Source organism: Schistocerca nitens, chromosome 10, assembly GCF_023898315.1.
Source record: "Schistocerca nitens isolate TAMUIC-IGC-003100 chromosome 10, iqSchNite1.1, whole genome shotgun sequence".
NCBI lineage: Eukaryota > Metazoa > Arthropoda > Insecta > Orthoptera > Acrididae > Schistocerca > Schistocerca nitens.
In genome coordinates this window covers 142991021-143015842 of record NC_064623.1, presented here as the reverse complement: position 1 = coordinate 143015842, position 24822 = coordinate 142991021, and the positions used below count along the sequence as shown (strand labels likewise).

Genomic DNA, 24822 nt, shown 5'->3' with positions numbered 1-24822 from the left:
ATGAATGCTATAAAGAAAAGTACGTAGCTTCTGGAATACTTAACTTTAATCCATCATTTGTATACATCGTTCTTGATGAGGCATGCTTCATACGATAACTATCAATTGCTATGGCGCCTTGCTAGGTCGTAGCCATTGACTTAGCTGAGGGCTATTCTAACTATCTGCTCTGCAAATGAGCGAGGCTTCGTCAGTGTGCATCACTAGCTAAGTCGTCCATACAACTGGGGGGAGTGCTAGTAAGTCTCTCGAGACCTGCCGTGTGGTGGCGCTCGGTCTGCGATCACTGACATTGGCGACACGCGGGTCCGACATGTACTAATGGACCGCGGCTGATTTAAAGCTACCACCTAGCAAGTGTGTTGTCTGGTGGTGACACCACATTCCTCCCCCGCAAATCGGCGAACGGTCGTGTTATAAGGCTTCCGCCCGCCGTGGGGAGGACCCCATGTTGACGTATGCGACGAGGTGGGGAGCCTAACAACAGGCGAGGCTGTGCCACCCGCACCCTGCCATTCGGTCCGAGGGGAGCTAGGAAACGCCTGAAAACCTAGTCCAGGGTGCACGTCAACATGCGGTGTATGCGCCCGTAGAGAGACAGGAGGGGCCGAAGGGTCGACCTCCATTGCTTCGGGGTACCCGACGCGTGAAGACACCATGTGGTCCGGAGCGGGCAAGAGTTCCATTGCGGAGGACATCTGGTCACGGGAAGCGATCGGCGGCGCATGACCCAGGGAGGCGCCAGGCGGTCGCAGCGACGCGTCCACTGCGGGCGGCGCCGGCGGGAGGACCGGCGGCGGCGCGTCGCCATGGGGCAAAATGGAAGGCATCGTCGGTAACACCTGGGGATGAGGCGAGCCAGTAGATGGGTCCCCAGGGCGCTGACCGGACGGTACCGTCGCTGAAAGCAGACGGGGAGCGGCAGAACCCAGGCGACGACAGAGGCGCAGCTGATTGAGATGCCGACGCACCTCACCAGAGGCCCTCAAAACCAAATACATCGTGCGGCCGAGGCAGCGAAGAATGCGCCCTGCGAGCCATCGCCGTGAACCTCGATAGTTGCGATAGAATACAACGTCGCCTGGAGCAAAAGCAGGAGTCTGCCGCTGCACAGGAACCTGATGCGGCGGATGCAGCAAAGACATCAAGGTTCGATGAGGACGACCGTGGAGCAACTCAGCCGGCGAGCGACCATCTCGGGGCTGAGAGCGATACGAAGACAAAAAGAGCAACAACACGTCCTCCCGAGAATGCGACTCTTTCAACTTCAACATCTGGGACTTGAAAGTCCAGACCAATCGTTCAGCGGCACCGTTTGACTGAGGCGAAAACGTCGCGGATGTCAGATGTTGAATACCATTGGCCGTGCAGAATGACTGAAATTCTGCGGACATTAATTGTGGGCCATTGTCGGAAACAATAGTCTGTGGAAGACCTTCAATGCAAAAGATAGCGGATAACGCTGGGATGGTGGCAGATGATGTCGTGGAAGACATCCGGACAACAAAAGGAAAATTACTGAAAGCATTGACCACAACCAACCATCGAGCATTCCAGAATGGACCAGCAAAATCGATGTGCAAGCGTTGCCAAGGGGAAGTGGCTTTCGGCCATGCAAAGAATTTCCGCGGCGGTGCGGATTGTTGTTTGGCACACGCCATGCAAGAAGAGCACATATTCGTAATCGCAGCATCGATTCCAAACCAAGTACAGTGCTGACGAGCAAGTTGTTTCGTTCGCACTATACCCCAATGTCCTTGGTGAAGAAACCGTAAGACAGATGACTGTAACGAACATGGGACCACGACTCTGAAAAATTTCGGTTGCGCGTTCACTTGCAGTTCCAAATGTGCTTCACAGTTCTTAGCGCAACGAAGGCCCGGTGCAAAAATGTCTGCAAATTCTTCACATAGACGAGAAACACTGGCGGAAGGCACAGTCTGATTCACTGATAGGACCTGAGTGACTATAGACAAGTTAAACAACGGAAATAAATCTAAACCAAACAAGTTCACTGCAGAAGAAGAACGAAGAACGTAAAAAGACACAAGTTTTGTCTGTCCCTAGTATGTTGCAAGAAGAGTGCACTGTCCTAACACAGGGATATTCTGTCCTGAATAACTATTTAACTGAACCTTTGCGGCACGCAACGGAGGTTTGCCCAGTTGTTTGTACGTGTCGTGATTGATCAAGGAAACTGCAGCTCCGGTATCGAGCTGGAATGGGATCACTTTACCTTCAAGGTCCAAGTCTACAAAAAGTTTGTCCTGCTGACGACAAGAGCGACTTTCTCGCGCAATTTGAACTGATACAGGTACGGAAGCACTTGCGACCTGACGAGATTTCAGTCGACGTCGACGCACACTTTTTGTGGGACGAACACAGTCACTGTTAGAGAAAGTGGCACTGGACGGAGCGGAATTAACGACATGAATGTCCATGGGCGAAGGTCCACGAGCCTGAGTGTCCTTGGTTCGATTCCGGCGTGAAGCAAAGGGCCTGGAATGGTTGTGATTGTCTGATCTGAGCTTTTTCTGGAAAACACTTTGAACATGTCCTTTCTTATTACAGTAAAAGCAAATAGCTTGGCGTGACGGGCAATTGTCACGCGAATGTCTAGTTGCACACCGTGGGCATGATTTCACTGCTTTTGCATGCTTGCGCGGCACACTTGGTGGAGAGTGCGGCTGCAGCTGCGCGGACGGGCGCGAGGGCTGTTTATCGTTCCGTGCAGTGCGCCCGGCGGGCCGGTTAATGTGACACACTGCTGGCGAATGTTCAAATGATTCCTGAGCAAAGGCAAGTGTGTCTTGCCTATCCAATATGTCCATCACTTGTTGAAGGGAGGGATTAACTAGTTTCAAAATCTGTTCCCGGATACGAACATCAGAAACGTTCTGTGCAATTGCATCATGCACCATAGTATCGGAATAAGGGAGTCCACATTCACACTCAAAAGCACAATCTCTAGTAAGGCCTTGCAATGTTGCAACCCACTCCCTATTAGTCTGACCGGCCGTACGTTTTGTACGAAAGAACGTATACCTTTTTGCAACGACATTGACTGTTTCTTTGAAATAGGCATCTAACGCTGACAAAATTTCTTCGTAGGACAGAGTTGCTACGTCGCTTCGGGGAAACAATTTCACTATCACACGGTAGGTGGACACACCTACACAGGCCAATAAAAAAGGCTGCCGCTCGTTACCTTGAATTCTGTAGGTGGCGAGATGGAATCCAAATTGGCGTGACCACTCTGTCCAGGTTTCCATTGCCGGGTCAAATGGCCGGAACGGGGGTGCAACAGCATGTTGTGGCTGTGGTAGCGGTGAAGCGGCGGCTGCCGCATCGTTTCGCATTGCACGTTGACCATGGACGAGCTGTCCAAGGGCATCCAATAACGCCTGCGTCTGCTGATTCTGCAAGAGATAAAATTCGGACAGTACATCTGGAGATTGTGGCGAAGCCATGACACAAATAAATTAGAGCAATACGAACGCGAAATCCTCTTTTAAGCCTCGTCGCCACTTGTATAGCTAGAGAAGGCCGAAATGCACGCTATAAGCTCATGCAGGATGGCGGGAGATCTGAAACAGGATACGTAATGAATGCTATAAAGAAAAGTACGTAGCTTCTGGAATACTTAACTTTAATCCTTCATTTGTATACATCGTTCTTGATGAGGCATGCTTCATACGATAACTATCAATTGCTATGGCGCCTTGCTAGGTCGTAGCCATTGACTTAGCTGAAGGCTATTCTAACTATCTGCTCTGCAAATGAGCGAGGCTTCGTCAGTGTGCATCGCTAGCTAAGTCGTCCGTACAACTGGGGCGAGTGCTAGTAGGTCTCTCGAGACCTGCCGTGTGGTGGCGCTCGGTCTGCGATCACTGACATTGGCGACACGCGGGTCCGACATGTACTAATGGACCGCGGCCGATTTAAAGCTACCACCTAGCAAGTGTGGTGTCTGGCGGTGACACCACATTTAACATTCATGGATTCATTTATTTTTTAGTTTGATATTTAACATACGTGTATTTTGTTAATTGAAAATAATAGCTAACTCATTATTGTGATAGAAAATAGTTGCAGTAATGACAGTCTGTAAAGAAATGCTTAAAACGTAATATTTTTAAACATCATGCACATAAAATGATTGAAATTTCTTAACGTAATATACACAACGGAGAAGATAATAAATGAAACAAAATTCAGCAGGATTTCAAATTGTCATGGCTGATCCTCTAAATATTCTGATTCGTGTCAGCTCTATTTGTGTTGAATGATTTTGATGTCCACTTGAAAAACAGTGGAATTTAGCTACAGACACTACTACATAATTAATCCTCTTGACTAAGGCTTGCCAATGTACAGAAGTATGCCTGAAACAAATCACGATATTTAGAGGATTACCCGTGACGATTAGAAGTCCCGCTGAATTTTGTTTTATATTCTCTTCTCTGTTTTGTGTATTATGTGAAGAAAATTTCATTAATTTATGTGCATGGCATATAAAAAGTTATGTTTTAAGCCTCTCTGTAAAAAGTTACACTTTAAGCATTTCTTTACGGATTATCATTATTGTAATTATTTTCAATGAATAAAATACACATATGTGAAACAATAAATTAAAAATAAAAGAAAACATGAGTGTAAAACATGAAATAAAAATTTAAAACATAACACAAAAATAAGTAAAACAAATAATTAACCATCTTCAACTTGAAAAAGTCATGATGGAACAATGGGAAAGATACCTACTACCCCAAGCCCCAGTGAATTTAGTGTTTTTTTCTGGTCATCGGATTCTGGGGGACCGGGAACATCACGAAGTAAAGAGTCGGAACTTCTCGAAACCTCTTTGCAAACATTTTATTGGCACACTCAACACCAATACATTGGTTAAGATAGGCAAACTTAAACAGCCTGCTGATGTACTAGAAAAATTTCACATCAAAATCCTCACAATACAAGAGACGCATTTTACTGGCGAGAACCATTTCGACACGGAAAAGACAGAATGTACAAAGGAAAACCTGCTGTCAGGAGAGAAACACCTACAGCGTTTGGCACAGGATTTGCAGTACACAAATCTGTCATGGACATCATCATAGATTTCAGTTCAGTATCAGAAAGAATCTCCACAGTAACCTTCAAATCAGGAAACGGAAGATACACAACCGTCAACGCACGTGCACCTACAAATGATCACAACAGGAAGAGACCACAAGAAGTTGGAAGACTTTTGGGAAGACATGGAAGAAATGACAAACAAAATACCAGAAAGACATGTCAAAATTTTGCTACGAGATTTCACTGCACATCTAGGCAAAGAGAAGTAGTACAAGCAAATCACAGGCCCACATACAGCACACAAATGCACAAACAAGAATGGGGAGCATTTCATAAAGTTATGTCAAAATTTTAACTCAAAAGTTATGTCGACACAATCTCGGAAGCAGAGACGAAAACTGACAATGTGGAAAACGCCCAAAAACATATGGGGAGAATTCCAAATAGATCACATAGCTGTGACAAGTAAAACCTCGAGTGAAATTCTAAATGTGAGAACTCTCAAAGGATTCTTAGTCTGACTGTCACTTGCTACGAGTAAAGAGTAGGCAAATTCCAAAGAATAGAAAGGCAACACAGAACAAAATTATAAGACCAGATCCAGAACACATAAGGATAAACAAAGATAAAATTATTGAAGAAATTAATCAGAATACAACAGAGAATTGGATAGACCTGGTGAAGACAATTCAGGAGGAATGTGTTGGGATCAGTCTCCCAGGAAATGCAAATATAGATGGTGAAATGCAACTTCTGATCAGGCAGTTGAACGAAGAATTAAGGCATGGAAGTAGTTTAGCAGCAACAGGACAACTGAAACCTGGCAGGATTTCCATAAAATCCAAAAAACAATCCTCAAAAGACATTGGAGCAGTGAAAAAGAGCATACAACAAAGATAGACTAGATGATATTTTTCTTGAAGTCTTCCTCAATAATACGAGAAATTTCTACAGACTATGCGGGGAAAATATAATGGGTTAGTAGCCTTATCTGCTTCAGAAGAACAAATGAAACTCCAGAAACACACACTATAGAAAATTTCAATATTCTTGAAGGATACTTTGATAAACTCCTCAACTGTGAAGCCCAAGGAAAGATTACGCTTCACAAAACACTACCAAACCCAGACTCAAAGCCGCCTACAATCACAGAGGTGGAGGAGATTATGAAACAACTAAACAAAAACAGAGCCCTAGTGGAAGATGGCATTATTGCCGAGATCTGGAAACTCACAGACCAAAATATTACAAAGAAAATTCATAAAAGTCTCTTGGAAATATGGAGTTCAGACAAAATTCCACAGGAATGGAAATAGGCACTGATTCACCCACTCCACAGAAAGGGAGACAGGACAGGGCCTAATAATTATAGAGGGATCTCATTATTACCGGTCACTTTCAAAATTCTGTCCAAAGTGTTACTGAACAGACTGGAACCACAAGTGGGTACAAAGATAAGTGAATACCAGGCAGGGACTGTAAGAAGGCCTATGACTCCATTGACAGGCAGACTCTCTTTGACACACTATAATAATTTGGAATAGACAGAAGAACTAGGGCACTATTAGAACAGATGCTACTTCCAAAATAAAATGTATGGGAGAAATCTCCGAGCCATTTGAGACACATACAGGGGTCAGACAAGGAGATAATCTCTCACCACTTCTATTCAACATAGTCCTGGACGAAATTATCAAGCAGTGGGAAGAAAAAGTAAAAGGAATTCAGTTAGGAAGAACACTTGCAAACAAGACAATCATAAAATGCCTAGCATTTGCAGATGAACTTGGCAATGCTCAGCAACAACAGAGAAGCAGCTCAAGAAGCCCTGGAATATTTACATGAAGTCTCTGCTAAAATGAGTTACATATATCATATGAGAAAACACAATATATGGAAAGAAAGAACAATAATTCAGAAGTCATGCACACAAAATACAGATTGGTTAGCAGAGTGGAAAAATTTAACTATCCTGGAGAGAATACATACAAATAGGAGGATCAAACAAGGCATCCAATACAGAACAAACAGAAAAACTTCAGAAAGCTTACAAACTCACATGGGCGCACTACAATAAAAGAAGCACCTCAAGACAGGCGAAACTCGGGCACTTCAATACGGTTGTTCTACCAGAAGCCCTCTATGCATCAGAAATGACCTCAGTCGGGGCATCAGGCATCGCAGAGACACAAAAGATGGAACATAAAATCCTTCGAAAAATTTTTGGAGCAATACATAGAGATGGTATATGGATGAAGAGGCCAACCAAAGAACTATACGGACATACAGACAGACTCGCGGACATAATCAGAAAACGTCGATTAACATTCCTTGGGCACATACACAGAATGAACAACACCAAATTCACAAAGAGAATTTTTGATGTAGTCAACAGCTCAATCAAAAATACAAACTGGTTTCATGAAATAGAAGAAAACCTAAAACAAGCAGGAATCAATAAAGAAATGATAGATGAAAGAGACAAATTCAGAAACAAAATTATGCACATGAAATTTGAAGTAAAAGAAAGAAAGAAACCATGTAAAATATGGACAGAGCAAAGGAAACACAAACGCAGTCAAAGAATGAAGAGGTTTTGAGAAGAGAAAAAGAAGAAAACATAAAAAAGGGAAAATTGAATAATCATGTAACATTTAAGTTCAATCACTGTCTTAAGGGCCAAAATGTATAATAATAATAATAATAATAATAATTTTGATATTTAATAAAGTATGTTAAAAATACTCGGACAGCGCATTTTGTACAGCTTATTTTCCAAAAATGGTATTTCAGATGCCAGTCTTATTACACAGGGATGTCCATGGCATGAAAGCTTCTTTATGTTGTAAAAAAAGTTTACATTTTTCAGTATTAATTAATGGTGGTGGGGTAATTTGCAAAAGTTCAGGTTATTACAAAAGTTGATTATACTCTTTTTCAAGAACATTAATTACATATCAGCTTTTATATGAAAAACATTTTTTATGTCACCGTTTTGAAGATATACCCTCCAAACCTAAAATACCAAATTACAATTCGGAGTGTGTTTCACCCCATAATACTGAAACTGGGCTCAAACAGAAAAATACGTATTTCACTATTTTGTCTCTCCACAAACCCACCAAGTTTCATCAAGATCGTTTATTGGCATGTGGGAATGTGCCCTCTTAAGTCAAAACTTGCCCCTGACACCCCTGCACACTTCAGTTACAGAGAACGAGTCGACTAGTAGGAAGTGATTGCAGCGCCACCATTGTCAGACTCCTCATACCTGCAGAACTACAATGGGAAGGAAGAAGTCAGTATAGCACTGATGTAACAGCGATGCCTTGATTTTTAAGATATGCAACCCTCAAGATTAGACTCATACTCACTCTGTTTCTGGTCTATAGTGTGTGTGTGTGTGTGTGTGTGTGTGTGTGTGTGTGTGTGTGTGTGTGTAGTTTTATGCTACTAAATATGATGGAGAGAGGAAAAATATTTAGAATGCTGTTGTGTGTATTTATATCTGGTATAAATACCACCCTCCATATTGCTAACATAATACAGGAATGAATGTGATTCCAAGTTACGTAACATATATGTTGCATGCAATAGGAATGTGTGGAGGAGTCAGGTAAATGAGACAACAGAGTATGAACAATGAGCATTTTGAAGAATTTTCATTTCAGTACTGTGGTTGTCTGTCTGAGGAAATCAGTCTTGTACAATTGGTGTTCCAGTTCTTATCATATTTCACCTTAAAGCTATCATTTTAATTTCTCAGTAATGGAATTTCTTTCCTTAGTTTCTCTCTCTCTCTCTTTTTTTTTCCCCCAAAAATATAATTAACATATACAATAATCAAGGTAAAAATATCGCTTTTTCTTGTTGTGGTGACAATGATTTGTGGCACAGCCCAAGATCTAGGTTTGGGTGAAAAATTGTTGTTTGATTTTGTGACTGTTTCTTAAAGTCCTCCACCCCCTGCCGCCTGAAGCCCCCAAATTGTGCATTCTGTGGTTATATAGTAAAACACGGTCTGTAGAGTAATGTGCCTAGTAAGTGGATAAAGGATGGAAAAAACCCACCATGGTTTAATGACAAAATTCGGAAGATGCTGAGGAAAAAATGGCTGTTGGATTCTTGGTTCAAAAGAGAATGCACAAACAAGACAAGGAAAGGTTAGTAGAGTTTGATCTGTCTGTGAAGAGATCTGTGCGCAAAACATACAACTATCACCATTGTCACACCTTAGCAAAAGATCTGGCAGAGAAGCCAAGAAAATTCTGGTCCTATTGAAAATCACTAAGCAAGTCTAAGTCTCTCATTCAGTCCCTTGTTGACCAGTCAGATGTGGCAGTTGAAAGCTGAAATTTTAAATCTCACATTCAAGAAATTGTTCACCCAGGAGACTCACACAAGCATACTGTCGGGCAGACTCCCATATGGATGATGTAGTAATAAGCATAAAAAAACAACTGAAAGATTTCAAAGCAAATAAATCACAAGGTCTGGATGGAATCCCAGTTCGATTTTAAAAAGAGTACTCTATGGCATAGGCCCCTTACCTATCTGGCATTTATTGTGAATCTTTTGCCCAGCACTTAGCCCCCAGCGATGGAAAAAAAGGGCAGGTGACTCCAGTAGGTAAAAAGGGTAAAAGAACTGACCCGCAAAATGACAGACCAATATCCCTAACTACTGTTTGCTGCAGCATCCTTGTACCTATTCTCAGTTGTAATATAATAAACTTTCTCGAGACTTTTTCTAGTGCATTACTATACTCATTGTCCTTCCTTCTAGCTCTTCTTTCCTGTGTTTCTCTTGCCGCGTTAAAAGCTGCACTGCACACTGTACTTACACGCCCTCGATTCTACCGTCTTGGCCGTGCACAACAGACGGCTACAAGACCATGCTAATTGTTTGTGCAGCATCTTACATTCCATGTTACTCCCACCATTGTCATTAATCCTATACCTTCAATTTGATCACTCTCCGTGTGTTTTCACAAGTTATTTCTCTCACCTTTCTGGTGCCACACGATGTTTTATCTCGTCCTACCAACCACTCCCCACCCGCCAATCTTTCTCCGTACTGTCGCAGTTGACACCTATTAATTTCACCTCATCCGCTCACATCTGCCGTCCCTGTTCTTCACACTTATCCACCCTCAGACCTGCAACCCACAGTAAAATATTTTTTATTTGTATCTTTTCTGTGATCTCATTGTGATTTCACAAGAATTTTAGTGAGTTTTCCCCTTTCACTATCATCAGACACTCTCAGATTTCATCTTGTTTCCTCGTTTTCCATCCGTTTCGTGATTTTTTTCCCCACTTATTTGGGTGTAGTTTTGTGAATTTTTTTGGACATAATTCTACGTTATTTACGTAATTTTTTGCATTTTTTCCTCGCCATGGATCCTTGCTGCTTCCATCTGCATCAGTACTGAACAGTTTCCTTATCCCTAGCCAGAATCCAGTCCCACGTACTGTTCCTGCATTGTTACCTGGCTTATGGAATCCCCCCTTTCATCTGCGTCACTACAGAAAAGTTTCTTTATGCCTAGCCAGAACCCAGTCCGCATACTGTTCCAGCATTGTTACCTGGCTCATGGAATCTCCCCCCCCCCAACCTCCCCCCCCCCCCCCAAATAGCCTTACTGACAATTTACCCATCTCCAGCTGCCACCCTTCCTTCCACAGTGACCTCCATCTGCACACATCGCACCAATCCTTGGCCCTCACCAACATAGTCCTGCAAAACCGTATCAACCAAGCCCAAAACTCCTAGCAATACCTTCTCTCCATCTGTAAAATTCTCATGCCGTGCAATCCCAAAATCCCGGATCCAAGGATTCTGCCAGCTGTCATATAGTCCACAGCTCGTGGTCTCGCGGTCGCATTCTCGCTTCCCAAGCACGGGGTCCTGGTTTCAATTCCCGGCGGGGTCAGGGATTTTTCACCTGCCTCGAGATGTCTGGGTGTTTGTGTTGTCCACATCATTTCATCATCATCATGAAAGTGGCGACATTGGGCTGAGATAAGGTTCGGAATTTGTACGGGCGCTGATAACCGCGCAGTTGAGCGCCCCACAAACCAAACATCATCATCAAATCCTTAGGCCAATCTCAGAACCTCTCCATGGGGTCCATCTCTCTCCTCATCCCTACCAATTCCTGCATTCCTACCTTTTACATGCTTTCTACAGTCCATAAACACAACCACAGAACAGCCCATTGCGGCCAGTTATTGTGCCCCAACAGAGATAATTTCTGCATTTGTAGACCAACACCTTCAGCCTGTTACCAAGAACCTACCCTCCTGTATAAGATGATGACGATTAGTTAGTGGCGCTCAACTGCGTGGACATCAGCGCCCGTACAAAGTCCCAAATTTTACACAGTCCATTTTCTTTTCACAATCCAATCTAGTCACTCTCCTCTATAATAGATACCAACCATTTCCTCTACCAACTCTCCACAATTCCTGTCCCTTGACCGCACAGTGCCCTGATCGTCACTTTTGGCGCTACCTTCCTTTACACGAACATCGCTAATGACCATGATATTACCACTGTTGAACACTACAATAATGCCCGACGGATTCCAAACCAACCACCTCCTTCCTGGTTGCCATGACCAACTATATCCTCACCCTCAATTGCTTCTCCTTTGAAGGCATTACCTACAAACAAATCCGGGGTATGGCTATGGGCACCTGCATGGTACCATCCTGTGCCAACTTATTCATGGGCCATCTAGAGGAATCCTTCTTAAACACCCAGAATCCTAAACCCCTCACCTGGTTTAGATTCATTGATGACATCTTTGTGATCTGGATTGAGGGTGAGGACACCCTGTCCACATTCCTCAACAACTTCTCCCCATTTGTTTCACCTGGTCCTACTCAACCCAACAAGCCACCTTCCTAGATGTTGACCTCCACCTGAAAGATGGCTACCTAAGTACCTCTGTCCATATCAAACCTACTAACCACCAGAAATACCTGTGCTTTGACAGCTGCCACCCACTTCATACCAAGAAGTCCCTTCCATACAGCCTAGCTGCCATGGTCATTGCATCTGCAGTGACGAGTGGTCCCTCTCAAAATATACAGAGGGTCTCCCTGAGGCCTTTGTAGACTGTATTTATCCTCCCAACATAAAAACAAATCAACCATGCCTTATCTTTCCAGTCACCCACCGTCTCCCAAAGTCCCACTGTCCAGTCACAGAGGAGCATTCCCCTTTGTAACTCAGTACTATCTAGGACTAGAGCAACCGAATTACGTTCTCTGCCAGGGTTTCGACTACCTCTTGTTGTGCCCTGAAATGAGAAATGTCTTGCCCACTATCCTTCCCACCTCTCCCACAGTGGTATTCCGCCGTCCACCGAACCTTCACAATGTACGTGTCCATCCTTACACAACCGCTGCTTCCAACCCGTTACCTCATGGCTCATACCCCTGTAAAATATGTAGATGCAAGACCTGTCCCATACATCCTCCCACCACCACCTACTACAGTCCGGTTACAAACATCACATAGCCCATCAAAGGCAGGGCTGGCTGTGAAACCAGTCATCTGATCCTCAAGCTAAGCTGCAATCACTGTGCTGCGCTGCATTTTGTGTGGACATGACAACCGACAAGCTGTCTCTTCGTATGAATGGTCACCGCCAAAGTGTAGCCAAGCAACAAGTGGACTACCTTGTTGCTGAGCACGCCGTCCAATACAACATTCGGCATTTCAGTGACTACTTCGCAGTCTGTACCATATGGATCCTCCCCATCAACACCAGATTTTCTGAATTGCGCAGGTGGGAACGGTCCTGCATTCCCGCGACCCTCCTGGCGTCAACCTTTATTAGTCATTGTCCTCACCCATCAACCCCTTCCTTGTTCCCATTCCAGCGCCTTACAGCCCTCTATTCCACCAGCGCAATTTTTACTTTTGCCCATTTCTGCTATGCCACCTTTCCTGCTCTCCGTCTTATCTCCCGACTGCACCTAGCCGCTCTACCATCTCTCCACCTCATCTCTGTACATTTCCCAGCAGCACTTCGTCCCCCATCTCTAGCCTGCTGTCCCTCCCCACCTCAGCCTCCTCCGTACCCCCACCCAGTTGCCTCTCCCATCATGGACTGCTGCTCCTGCTCGAAGTGGGACTTCAGCTGCCACAGGCTGTGGTCGTGTGTGTGTGTGTGTGTGTGTGTGTGTGTGTGTGTGTGTGTGTCACCTATTTGTGACAAAGGCCTTGTTGGCTGAAAGCTTATTTTGCGACAGTCTTTGTTGTGTCTATCTGCAACTCGAAATTTCCACTATGTGGTGAGGAGCTATGCTTTTCGTAATATTTTTTCTTGACACTAAGAAGCTTATGTCCACAAATCAGCATGGATTTAGAAAGCGTTGCTCGTGCGAACATCAGCTTACCAGTTTCTCTCATGGTATCCTGCAAACTGTGGATAAAGGGTGACAGGCACGTTCCATATTTCCATGAAGCATTTGCCGCAGTGCCCCATTGCAGCCTGTTAACGAAGGTATGGGCATATGGAATATGTTCACAGGTATGTGAGTTGCTCAAAGACTTCTCAAATAATAGAACTCAGTATGTTGTTTTCAACAGAGGGTGTTCATCAGAGACGACGATAATGTTAAGAGTGACCCAGGCAAATGGCGACAGGACTGCTGTTTTTCTCTATATACGTAAATGATTTGGTGAACAGGGTGGACAGCAATCTGCAGTTGTTTGCTGATGACGCTGTGGTGCATGGTAAAGTGTAGAAGTTGAGAGACTGTAGGAAGATACAAGATGACTTAGAAGAAATATAGTTGGTGTGATGAATGGCAGCAAGCTCTAAATGTGGAAAAATGTAAGATAATGCTAATGAGTAGCGAAAACAAACCGTTAATTTATGGTTACAGTACTACTAGTGTCCTGCTCGATACAGTCAAGTCATTTAAATATTTAGGCATAACACTGAAAAGCGATATGAAACAGAATGAGCATGTGAGAACTCTGGTAAAGAAGGTGAATGGCGAACTTCGGTTTATTGGGGGAATTTTAGGAAAGAATGGTTCACATGTAAAAGAGACTGTGTACAGGTCGATGGTGTGACCTATTCTCGACTACTGCTGGAGTGTTTCGGACCTGTACCAGGTCGGATTTGAGGAAGACGTCAGTGCAATTCAGAGGCAGTCTACTAGATTTGTTACAGTTAGGTTCGAGGAACATGTGTTGTGGAGATGCTTCGAGATAGCAAATGGGAATCCTCGGCCGGAGAGTGACATTCTTTTCGAGGGACACTATTGAGAAAATTTAGGTAACTGGCATTTACAGGTGAATGTCGAGCAATTCTACTGCTGCCAACATATATTGCGTATAAGGAACATGAAGATAAGATTAGAGAAATTAGGGCGCATAAGGAGGTATAGAGAAAAGTCATTTCTCCCTTGCTCTATTTGCGATTGGAACAGGAAAGGAAACGACTAGTAGTGGTACACGGTACCCTCCTCCCCACACGGTATGGTAGTTTGCAGAGTATCTGTGTAGATATAGATGCAGGTATTTACAGCTCAGAGGAAATTCTTATTTCCATATTGTAGTTTGATTTCAAGTACATTTGAGGGCATCAATAACAAGAGTGTGCCTACCCAAAAAGCCCAGATGCCCACAGAGGTCTTGTTAAGTATGCACACGATAATATGATGTTACAGTTGTAGTACTTGTCCATAGCGTCATTGCTTGGAACTGGTGGTTTTTATTGTACTAGTTACTACTTCCGGATATTTTTCTGTTGTGTACTTCATTGTAACTGTGACTAAAGAAGTAACACAAGGTAAAATTAATATGTTGCTTTTCTTAGATCTGGACATATTTTTTTGCTGTGTGAAAACTCCGTGTTACAATGTTCCAACTATACTGAATACTTTCTCATAGATAAAACTGTGTCATTGTTTTTACCTGCATCACACAGCTCTCACCCTCCTCCTTTTACCCTTTTTTTGGATAAAAAATAAATAGTGCCATTACTCTTGAATGGAAATGTATTGCAGGATGCCGTGGCAAGGAAGACAGGATGTGTTGATAGACAGATTTGATGTACGTGCTCATCTGGATATCATCCCAGAGTATCCATCACGGACAGAGCCGCCGCCACCAGAGGAGTTGTCAAGGGAAGAGAGGCTTATAAATTATGAGCGGTATCGCATCATTGTCCAAAATGATTTTCTTGGAAGTGAGTATAGCTTAACATATCCGAGATTAAGTGGAAACAGGACTTTGCCAAAGGACACAATTACAGCTATTGTTATATTGTTAAGGCAGTTTCATTGATGATTTAAGCATTAGGTGAGTAAGAGAATGTGTATTATAATAATAAATGATTTTTATTATGTAAGTATCATAAAGTGGCTAAATCAAATCAAAAATTGGTCATTAGTGGAAGTAAAAAACAGTGGAAGCAGCACAGTATAGTTTAAAGATTTAAAATTTGCTTCTGGAGAAGGTAGCAATATTTTAAAAAGATAAACATAAAAAGGGATAGATAACACTGACAAAAAAGGAGCACTAATAATAGATCAGAAAATGAAATCTTAAGATACAAAATGTATGTCACGTACAAAATCTGTTGTGGTGTCACGTGAAATGCGAATATTTTCTAGTAAGTGTATTTGTGTGTACGCATGAAGAGTGCTAGTAGTTCTCAAAGCCTGACGTCCGAAGAGGTAGAAATTCTATTCTTAAAAAATCGATTGTGTATACTAGTGCATTTAATGTTTTTGCAAGTGGTGCCCCACAGCTTGTTGATACTTACAGAAAATTATATTCCATCTGCTGTTAAGGAAAACCTTTACTGTTGAATACAATTTCAGTTATCACAAATCTTTGGCAACCAAAGAAAAATTTATCAGTCACAGTATTTCTATGGGTGTGCACTATGTAATGTCAAAAACCCAAACTGAACACCAGAACTTGATTCATAAAACTCAATGTTAAGAAGATTCATTTTTGTTGATCAAAACATCCAACACCTGTACCATAACTCTTGGTGACTGTGATTTTCAATAAACAAAATGCTTTATGTACACTAGACTGCAGCAAGAAGGTGTTACAACCTTGTGCTTCCAAGACCATTTGTGTGGTTTTTTTTTTTTTTTTTTTTTTTTTTTTATTAGCTGAATGGTCAGTTCGTCAGAATACCATGCATGGGGGCCCGGGTTTGAGTCCCGGCCGGGGTGGGAGATTTTCTCCCCTCAGGACTGGGTGTCATGCTGTCCTAATCGTCATTTTGTCCCCATTGTCGACGCGCAAGTCACCCAATGTGGCGTCGCACTCAATAAGACTTGCGCTTGGCAGCCAAACTTCCCGCCTGGGAACTCCAGCCACTGACGACATACACTCATTTCCATTTTTTTAATTTAATTTTATTTTTTCCCCTGTAGAAAGAAGAAAGAACTTCCAGAGCTGTAAGAGGCCGTAAAGATTTCTGTAAGGAATTGAAATGGTAAAAGTAACCTGAGCTGCGTGTAAGGTGGCGTGAAAGGCAGTGCAGGAGGGAAAGAGTCGATGAAACGGTTTAGTTAAAACTTAAATGTCAGCTCGTAGTCATTTCGTTGCACAAACACAAGCTACAATAAATACCATGATAAAATACTGAATTATCTCGGCAGTCTGATAGTAACACTTCAGAAACCAATTCATAGCCAAGAGTTGGTGCAGCACAAATAACAGTAAATCGCACTTGAGTCTGGGGCTTGTACTGTAGCAGCACTTGTTACATCTGTCTGACAGATTGTGATGGTAAACAGTGTAGGCATAGTGCTGTGAGAGTGGTGATGCTGCTGTGGTGGCTTGACTTTATCCCCAATATGAAACAATCAGTCACGTCCGTGTGACAGAATTTGGCCAAGGTTGGCGTCGCGTTACACGTCTGTGGTTGTGTGGTTCACACTGGCGAGAGACAACCGCCAGCTGCGTAGCTGTCTGTGCTCTGAGGAGTCTTATTGTTAGCACTGCCCCCAGAAAGGAAACCGATGACTTGTACCAAAATGAATATATTCTGAAGATGGGGATATTTCCCATTAGTGACCATAGCTTTGAGATTATGATACATGGAAGTACATGATGAGATTAAAAACTAATGAAAGAAAAAATGAAGGTGGAAAAATTGAGATTCCTAATACATGTGACTCAAACCTTTGTGTGATGTAAAATTAAATAAACGAGAGAACCAATTGTAAATGTGATTTAGAATATGTAAACAACAATGTTAAAGAGGAGATAAAACAGATTACTTTGTTTTATGAGTTTTAAAATAGAGGCAGTAGTTGAGCACCTTTGGTAATGTCTCAAAAGGGTAGCAGTTCATTAGTGACTACCAGTAGTTACCTAAAGCTATTGAAGTGAGGATTAATACTGTATGATTGATGTTGTATCTGTACCATTAGTTTCTCTGTTCCATGCCAAATCATATGCATTATTATTAAAATATTATCTAGTTTGACAGTTACCTTAAAATCTTTTCCCCTCTACTTTCCTTACTGAAAGTGCTATTTCAGCGGGCTTCGCATGATATTTTGAGATACAGGAAAATGTCAAATATGAAAGTAGCTTCATGTGTAACTCAGGAGTTTGCTATAGTGGTGTTACTGTTTTTGTGATTAAATCAATGAATTGGCGGATAACTGTTGTAAATAGGGAATTCGCAATGACAGAAAATATTATTAAAAAAATGGAGACTGAAGATGACCTCCTTCGACAAGAACAAATATAATGTGCTATAAATATACAAGAAAAAGGTAGAATTAATAGGAGGAGGGGGGGGGGGAGAGAGAGAGAGAGAGAGAGAGAGAGAGAGAGAGAGAGCATCAGTATGTTTCACCATTGTTCTGTGCAGTAACAGTGAGAGCATCCGAGGCTGGTTTACTGTTAAATTTTCAAGTAAACACATTGTATGAAGATTAAAATAACATATGGAGCCTGAAGTACTCTTTTATCATTGTAAGTTAGCATGCAATGTATAGATGTAGGAAATTGTGTATTTGTTTCTGTATAAGATCACCACCTGTAAAATTTGTTATTTATTCAATATTTTAGGTTGGTGAAGTTCATTTTCCATTGCTAAAGAGGAAAATTTTGATTTTTCTTAGCCTGTTGTCATGTTGCAAAAACTTGTCTTATTTTTTATTAACTTTACTACTGTTGGAAAATGCAGATTTTGAAAGTTTGTATTTCATATATAACTTGAAGTGTATTGGTATTCTGGCTCATTACTAATTTAAAGCACCGACAAGGTGATGTTAGGACAGAAGTTACAACACTCCTAATTATTGCAGTTGAAGAAGAAAAGTTTCTTCACCAATTATATCTCGAGGAACAGTTCGGTCCCATCTCACGACCCGATGAGTCCACACCGCCACCCGGGGAGAAAGACGGCAAGAAGAAGCGTGAAAAGGGGGCGGCTATTCCGTACTCGTACGACAGCTCCACCTCACAGCAGGCTGCGCCAGCAACTGTTACACAGGAAACTGCAACAGCATCTCGTGCTGCTGACACCGAAAAGCCCGAAGAAGAGGAAGAAGAAGACAGTGATGTAGATTTTGGTAAGCTATATTCTCCCTTGTAGTTTGGTGTTTCAAAATATTGGTTACTACCCAGAATAATTAAAACTATATTATTTACATGTGCATGTCAAACAGTCACATCTCGTGGTTTTGTGCTCGAGTCTGTGGCAATGCCTCACTGTTGTTGCTGATGTATAGATGGCAATTGTTTTTACCTGAATCAGTGTGCACTTCACTGTTGAAGACTGGCAACAGCGCTGCCAGCTGCCAGAGATCTTCTTTCGCCAACACGTCTATAGGAGTTTTAACAGTACAGTAGGCATTTCTTAGGGCCTCAGCCACTACCTCTGGATGTAGAACACTATGTGCTTTGACATTCGAGTATGACGTCTAAATGTTGTTTGTGATGGCTAGTGTCAGTTACATTTTTACCTGTAATGCTCCTGCTGATATCCCTCATAGTAAAATATGTGGAATGCCACATGGCTACCAGCATCACACACACATTTAAATTTGATGCCAGCTTGGTAACTTTCGTGCCAATTTTGCCACTGTCTCTGTGTCGAGCAAATTGTTGTCGTAGTGATGACTCTGACTGGACCCCATTCCAGACCTTCCCTCTACAGAAGTCCCACACTGCCTCAGGGAAGCAAAGCCCAGACCTAATTTAGTATCCTTGGCACTAACCTCTAGACCACAAAGGTGGTTCCTGTCAGTAAAATGTTTCATTCAGCATTTGTATCTTCAACAGTCTGCATTGGGTATGTCACAACTTTTAGTACCCATCTCCACGAACATTTACATGCTTTTAGACTATGGAAAATCATTCAGGATATTGGTCATTGGTAACACATTTCAGGTGGCTCCTGAATGAAACTGTGCAGAGACTTTGGCACCATATCAAAAAAGTTAACATGAGAAAATGAATCATTCAAAAGAGCAGAATCACCCTCATCGCTATTGTCTGAATCACTTGAAAACACTATCATATTAGCTTCTTTACAGGTTTAATGGCGTACTCTAGCAAACTTCAGAATAATCCTGCAGCAGTGAAGCATAAAAGAGGGGAGAACACCAAAAAAACTTTAGTTGTAAAGAAAATGCACCATTTAGAAGAACAAAACACAGTCCAACACAAACATCTGTTGACAGCAAAATGTGTCAGAGGCCTTATGACAACTGTGCAGTATACTTCGTATCGACAAACTGCTTTCGATGAGTGCGACATCACAATTGTTGTGGAAAAATGTTGCGAATTGTGGCTTGGGAAGCATTACTTTCAAAGTAAATTTCTTTTTACACAAGTTGAATTATGTTACATGTGAGAAGCGATGAATTTTTTAAATCGGAGAACATTTGAATTTCATTCACAAAATTTCTTTATTCATGGAGTGTTTGAATCTTTCATTAACACTTTGAGGACCTGCCCCCTAGAAAAACTTCAAGCCCAGAAGACCAGCCATTTATGCCACTACTTAAAATTTTACAGGCATGTGTGTGTTCGGTATTTCTCAAAGGGCAACACACACCAAAAAGAGACCAAGCTGCAAGGTTAGTTTTTCATTTTTATTTCTTTCATAGATTACAAATTATGTAATAACAATGGCAAAAAGTATAATCATCCTTAAAAAAAGTGCTAGCTGAGTTCTTGAGCAATTTCACACTTAGCAGATTTCTCTATGGAAATGTCAAACAACTCAACGGGACATTTATTCAGCCAGGTAATCCACAAAATGTTCGGTACACAGCAGTGAAATTTATAACTGTGCTTGTCAGAAATATCCAGCTGCTGCAATTTAAGCTATGCTCTCAGGATCCTGTCTAACCATGCCCTCAAAAAAATTGTATGTGAAAGCTTAGCTTTTCTTGTAGCTGTACTGTATGTATATTAATGTAAACCATTAACTTTTTTTTATTTGTGTGTTTGTGCTGCTTAATAGTGACTTAGCTATTGGCTGACTATATCACATGTCCTATGCTCTGAATGTATGCTGTTATGGGCTGGCAAGATCACATCACATGAACTATGGTTGGTTGATAAAAGCTCATCGCTATCTTGATTTCAATGCTTAGGAAACTACCGTGCTGTATTTGGTGGACTTTGTATTTATACTTAGGTAATAGGGAAACATACAGTGTACATGTTGCTGTGCATCAAAGATCTTTTCAAAATGATTTTTTTGCTTGGTTTAGTTTCCTAAAGTGTGGGGAAGCTATACAACAGTGTATAAAACCATTACCAATGAGAGGAATGATAAGTTTTGCACTCTGAAGGAAAGTACATTACTTTCACACTGTATTTTAACTGGGTACAGTGTATTTTCATCTGGGAAAAAGTGGTATTTTGAACCAGGAAATAAGGGATTTTTTTTTAAATACCTCGCCTACGTGTACACTTAAGTGCTTTAAACGAGTCACAGCAGATGATGATAAATTTTTTATTGCTGTGTACCGAACATTTTATGGATTACTTGGCTGAATAAATGTTCTGTCGAGCACTTTGACTTTTCCACAGAAAAGCCAATATGTCTGAAATTATGAACAACTTCAATTGGAAAGAGCATGTAAAAATGCTGTGGGGAAGTTCTGCAATTTATTGGTGGAACACTTGGAAGATGCAATAGATCTACCAAAGAGACTGCCTACACTATGCTTGTCTGTCCTCTTTTGGAGTTCTGCTGCACGGTGTGGTATCCTTAACAGGTGGGGTTAATGGAGTACACCGAGAAAGTTCATAGAAAAGCAGTACATTTTGTATTATCAAGAAATAGGGGAGAGAGTCTCATGAACACATACAGCAGTTGCGGTGGATATTATTAAATCAAAGGCATTTCTTGTTGCGGCGGGACCTTCTCACAAAATTTCAGTCACCAGCTTTCTCCTCCGAATGTGAAATATGTTTTGTTGACGCCAATCTATGTAAGGAGAAGCAATCATCGTTATAAAATAAGGAAATCAGAGCTCTTATGGAAAGATAAAAGTGTTCATATGCACACTGTTTGAGAGTGGATTTATAGAGAATTATTGTGGAGATGGTTCGATGAATCTTCTTGCCAGGCACTTGAGTGCGATTTGCAGATTATTGGTGTAAATGTAGATGTAGATGACATCTACAGACAGTGTGTAGAAAATTAGTTACCGTATTTACTCGAATCTAAGGCAAGACTGTTTGGGATGTTTGTCAATAAGGCCAACTCTACATTCTGAATTTTTTCCTATCTGTGAGAAGAAATGGTTGCTAACAGGAACTTTTATAAATTGTGAATCACATGCAGTATTCTTGTCACCATAAGAATAATACGCATATAAACATTTTGCCATGTACTGTTTCATGTTTGCTGCTATCTCATTTACATCCTGTCTACCTAATAAACTACGAAACTAGAGTGAGACAACAGCAAACGCGGAAGAATATACATATCATGTCATGTTTATATTCGTATTATTCTTATGCTTAATAGTGATACAGTCCGAAATGAAGCACGGCAACTGACTAGATTTTTAAATCTAAGATGACTCTAATTTCTGTATAGAATGTAATGTACTAAAGAGGCACCTGCAAAGATTTTCAAACGCAGAAAAATTTTCGCTAAACTCTCGTTCAGAACATCTTCTATCATACGCAGTCTATTATTTGGTTCTTGTTGATCATTATCAAAGAAAGCAGCAGTGTAAGTAACAACAAATAGCAGTTTATTGCCATTGTTTTACTAATGAGACGATTCCTTTTTTAAAAAAGCGGCGGTAGCGCGCACAAAAGCAAGCCATGCCGCGAACGGCGACAGGCCATAAACACGCACTATCAGAATGCGACAAACAATGCATGACACAGCACAGTAATGCATTTTCAGCTTAGATTGACGTAAACACCTATAACAAAGAAAACAGCGCTTATCAGATCAAACAAAAATAAGCAATCAATTCAAACCAGACGAAGCATGTGGAAAAGGAAGGGTAACCGTATAAATACGGACGGAGCGTCTGACGCATAGCAATGGCTACCTGGTAAAGCTTAAGTGCTTAGCTTATGACTCGAACCAAACTACTGTAGCTGTATCGTCATTCATTCGACCTAAATTGTGTCTCACATTACAATGGACCAACTTTTTTTCGATTTGGAGATGCGGCCTATAACTTTTCTCTCCCCTTGAATTTCGAGTCTCAAATTTCGGGTGCGGCTTAGATTCGGGGAATTTTTTTTTCCTTGATTTAGAGTCTCGTTTTTCATGTGCGGCTTAGATTAGAGTAAATACGGTATCCTGAAATTGACCTTTAACAAATGGTGTGCGAAAAATGAGTAAATTGGAGACCCATCCATAATGTGTCAACAGATTTCCATTGACACACATAAGAACTGTTACTCTCATCACTCTTTACTGCTTTTGGCTAGAATATTGTAAAATTTTTTTCTTAGAGGTAATGCGTTTTTTACTATTTGTGTGATCTGTAACCTGCATCTCTTTATCATTTGGCTACTAAGAATGAGTCCAGTCTTTCTATAAATCCATTAATACTATTGTTGTTGTTGTTGTTGTTGTTGTTGTTGTGGTCTTCAGTCCTGAGACTGGTTTGATGCAGCTCTCCATGCCACTCTATCCTGTGCAAGCTTCTTCATCTCCCAGTACCTACTGCAACCTACATCCTTCTGAATCTGCTTAGTGTATTCATCTCTTGGTCTCGCCCTACGATTTTTACCCTCCACACTGCCCTCCAATACTAAATCGGTGATCCCTTGATGCCTCAGAACATGTCCTACCAACCGATCCCTTCTTCTGGTCAAGTTGTGCCACAAACTTCTCTTCTCCCCAATCCTATTCAATACTTCCTCATTAGTTATGTGATCTACCCATCTAATCTTCAGCATTCTTCTGTAGCACCACATTTCGAAAGCTTATATTCTCTTCTTGTCCAAACTATTTACTGTCCATGTTTCACTTCCATACATGGCTACACTCCATACAAATACTTTCAGAAATGACTTCCTGACACTTAAATCTATACTCGATGTTAACAAATTTCTCTTCTAACAATCGGTTAATATAAGCAATTTATCATCTCCCTGAAACAAGTAGTTGTGTTGACAATATTGTTAATTCACTGCCAGATCCATAATCAGTCAAGACAAATGCCTGAGGAAGTCAGATTTGGCAACACTTGGAATCCTTCAAAATATTGGCACTTTTTCAAACTTTGTAGGTGGACAGTGTGTCATTTTACTGATTATAAAGACTTGTCTTGAGCAGCCTGTTGTACATATAACAGCAAAACGTTATCAGTTGTAAGTCTCACAGTGATAAGATCTTATCATCAGATATATGAGGCATTTTTCAGTATTAGTTTACTGAGAGAGAGAGAGAGAGAGAGAGAGAGAGAGAGAGAGAGAGAGAGAGAGAGAGCATTTACCATGGTACAACATACATTACTATGGGATAGTGAAACCAGCGAATGGTTAATTCCTGTGATCAAAGTGGAAAATGTAGAATGTTCGGCCAGTGCTTTTGCAGTATATTTCTGCTTGACTGTGCTGTAATCTACAAAAATCACATGCTTTGGACAAACACATCACCTTCACTCTGACAGCAGCCTTTAGAAAAGGGGTCAGAGAACCAGATAGAGGTTCAGGATATCCCCTGCCCTTGAAACAGTCTATAAATACAGCGGAGTCTGCAATGATGGTAGTTGTGGGGATGCAGACGGCAACAGAAGATGCTTCTTTTAAAAACACAAAAGGACTGAAACTACTGATGTGGACAGTTAGAGCACGGATGTAAAAGCAGAGAAATCAGGAAGTGCAGAGGCAGGAGAGTGGAATGGACCTGCTCCCAATTTTGGCTGTCAGCTAAGAGGAGAATAGAAGTTGTTGGAGTGTGATGCTACAGAAGAATGCTGAAGATTAGATGTGTAGATTGAATAGCTAATGAAGATGCGCTGAATCAAATTGCGGAAAAAAGAAATTTATGAAATAACCTGACCAAAAGACGGGATTGGTTGATAACACTTCTTGAGACCTCAAAAAGTTGTCAGTTTGGCAATGGAGTGAAAAGGGGGACTAAAATTGTAGAGGGAGACCAAGGCTGTAATACAGTTAGCAGATTCCCTCGGATGATGATTGCAGCGGTTACGAAGAAATGAAGTGGCCTGCACGAGATAGACTAGCGTGGGGTGCTACATCAAACCGTTCTTTGCACTGAAGACGAAA

The 24822-nt window shown here is 41.6% G+C and overlaps 1 protein-coding gene across 2 annotated transcripts in view; it reads left to right on the top strand.

The window, feature by feature from the left end:
- Positions 1 to 24822, top strand: part of LOC126210552 (CLK4-associating serine/arginine rich protein) — a 155039-nt gene that overhangs the window by 22052 nt on the left and 108165 nt on the right. For both annotated transcript variants that reach the window (XM_049939808.1, XM_049939807.1), the window contains exons 4-5: positions 15114 to 15295; positions 18396 to 18662. In XM_049939808.1, coding sequence (XP_049795765.1) covers positions 15114 to 15295; positions 18396 to 18662 — 449 coding nt within the window. The remainder of the gene's footprint in view (positions 1 to 15113; positions 15296 to 18395; positions 18663 to 24822) is intronic.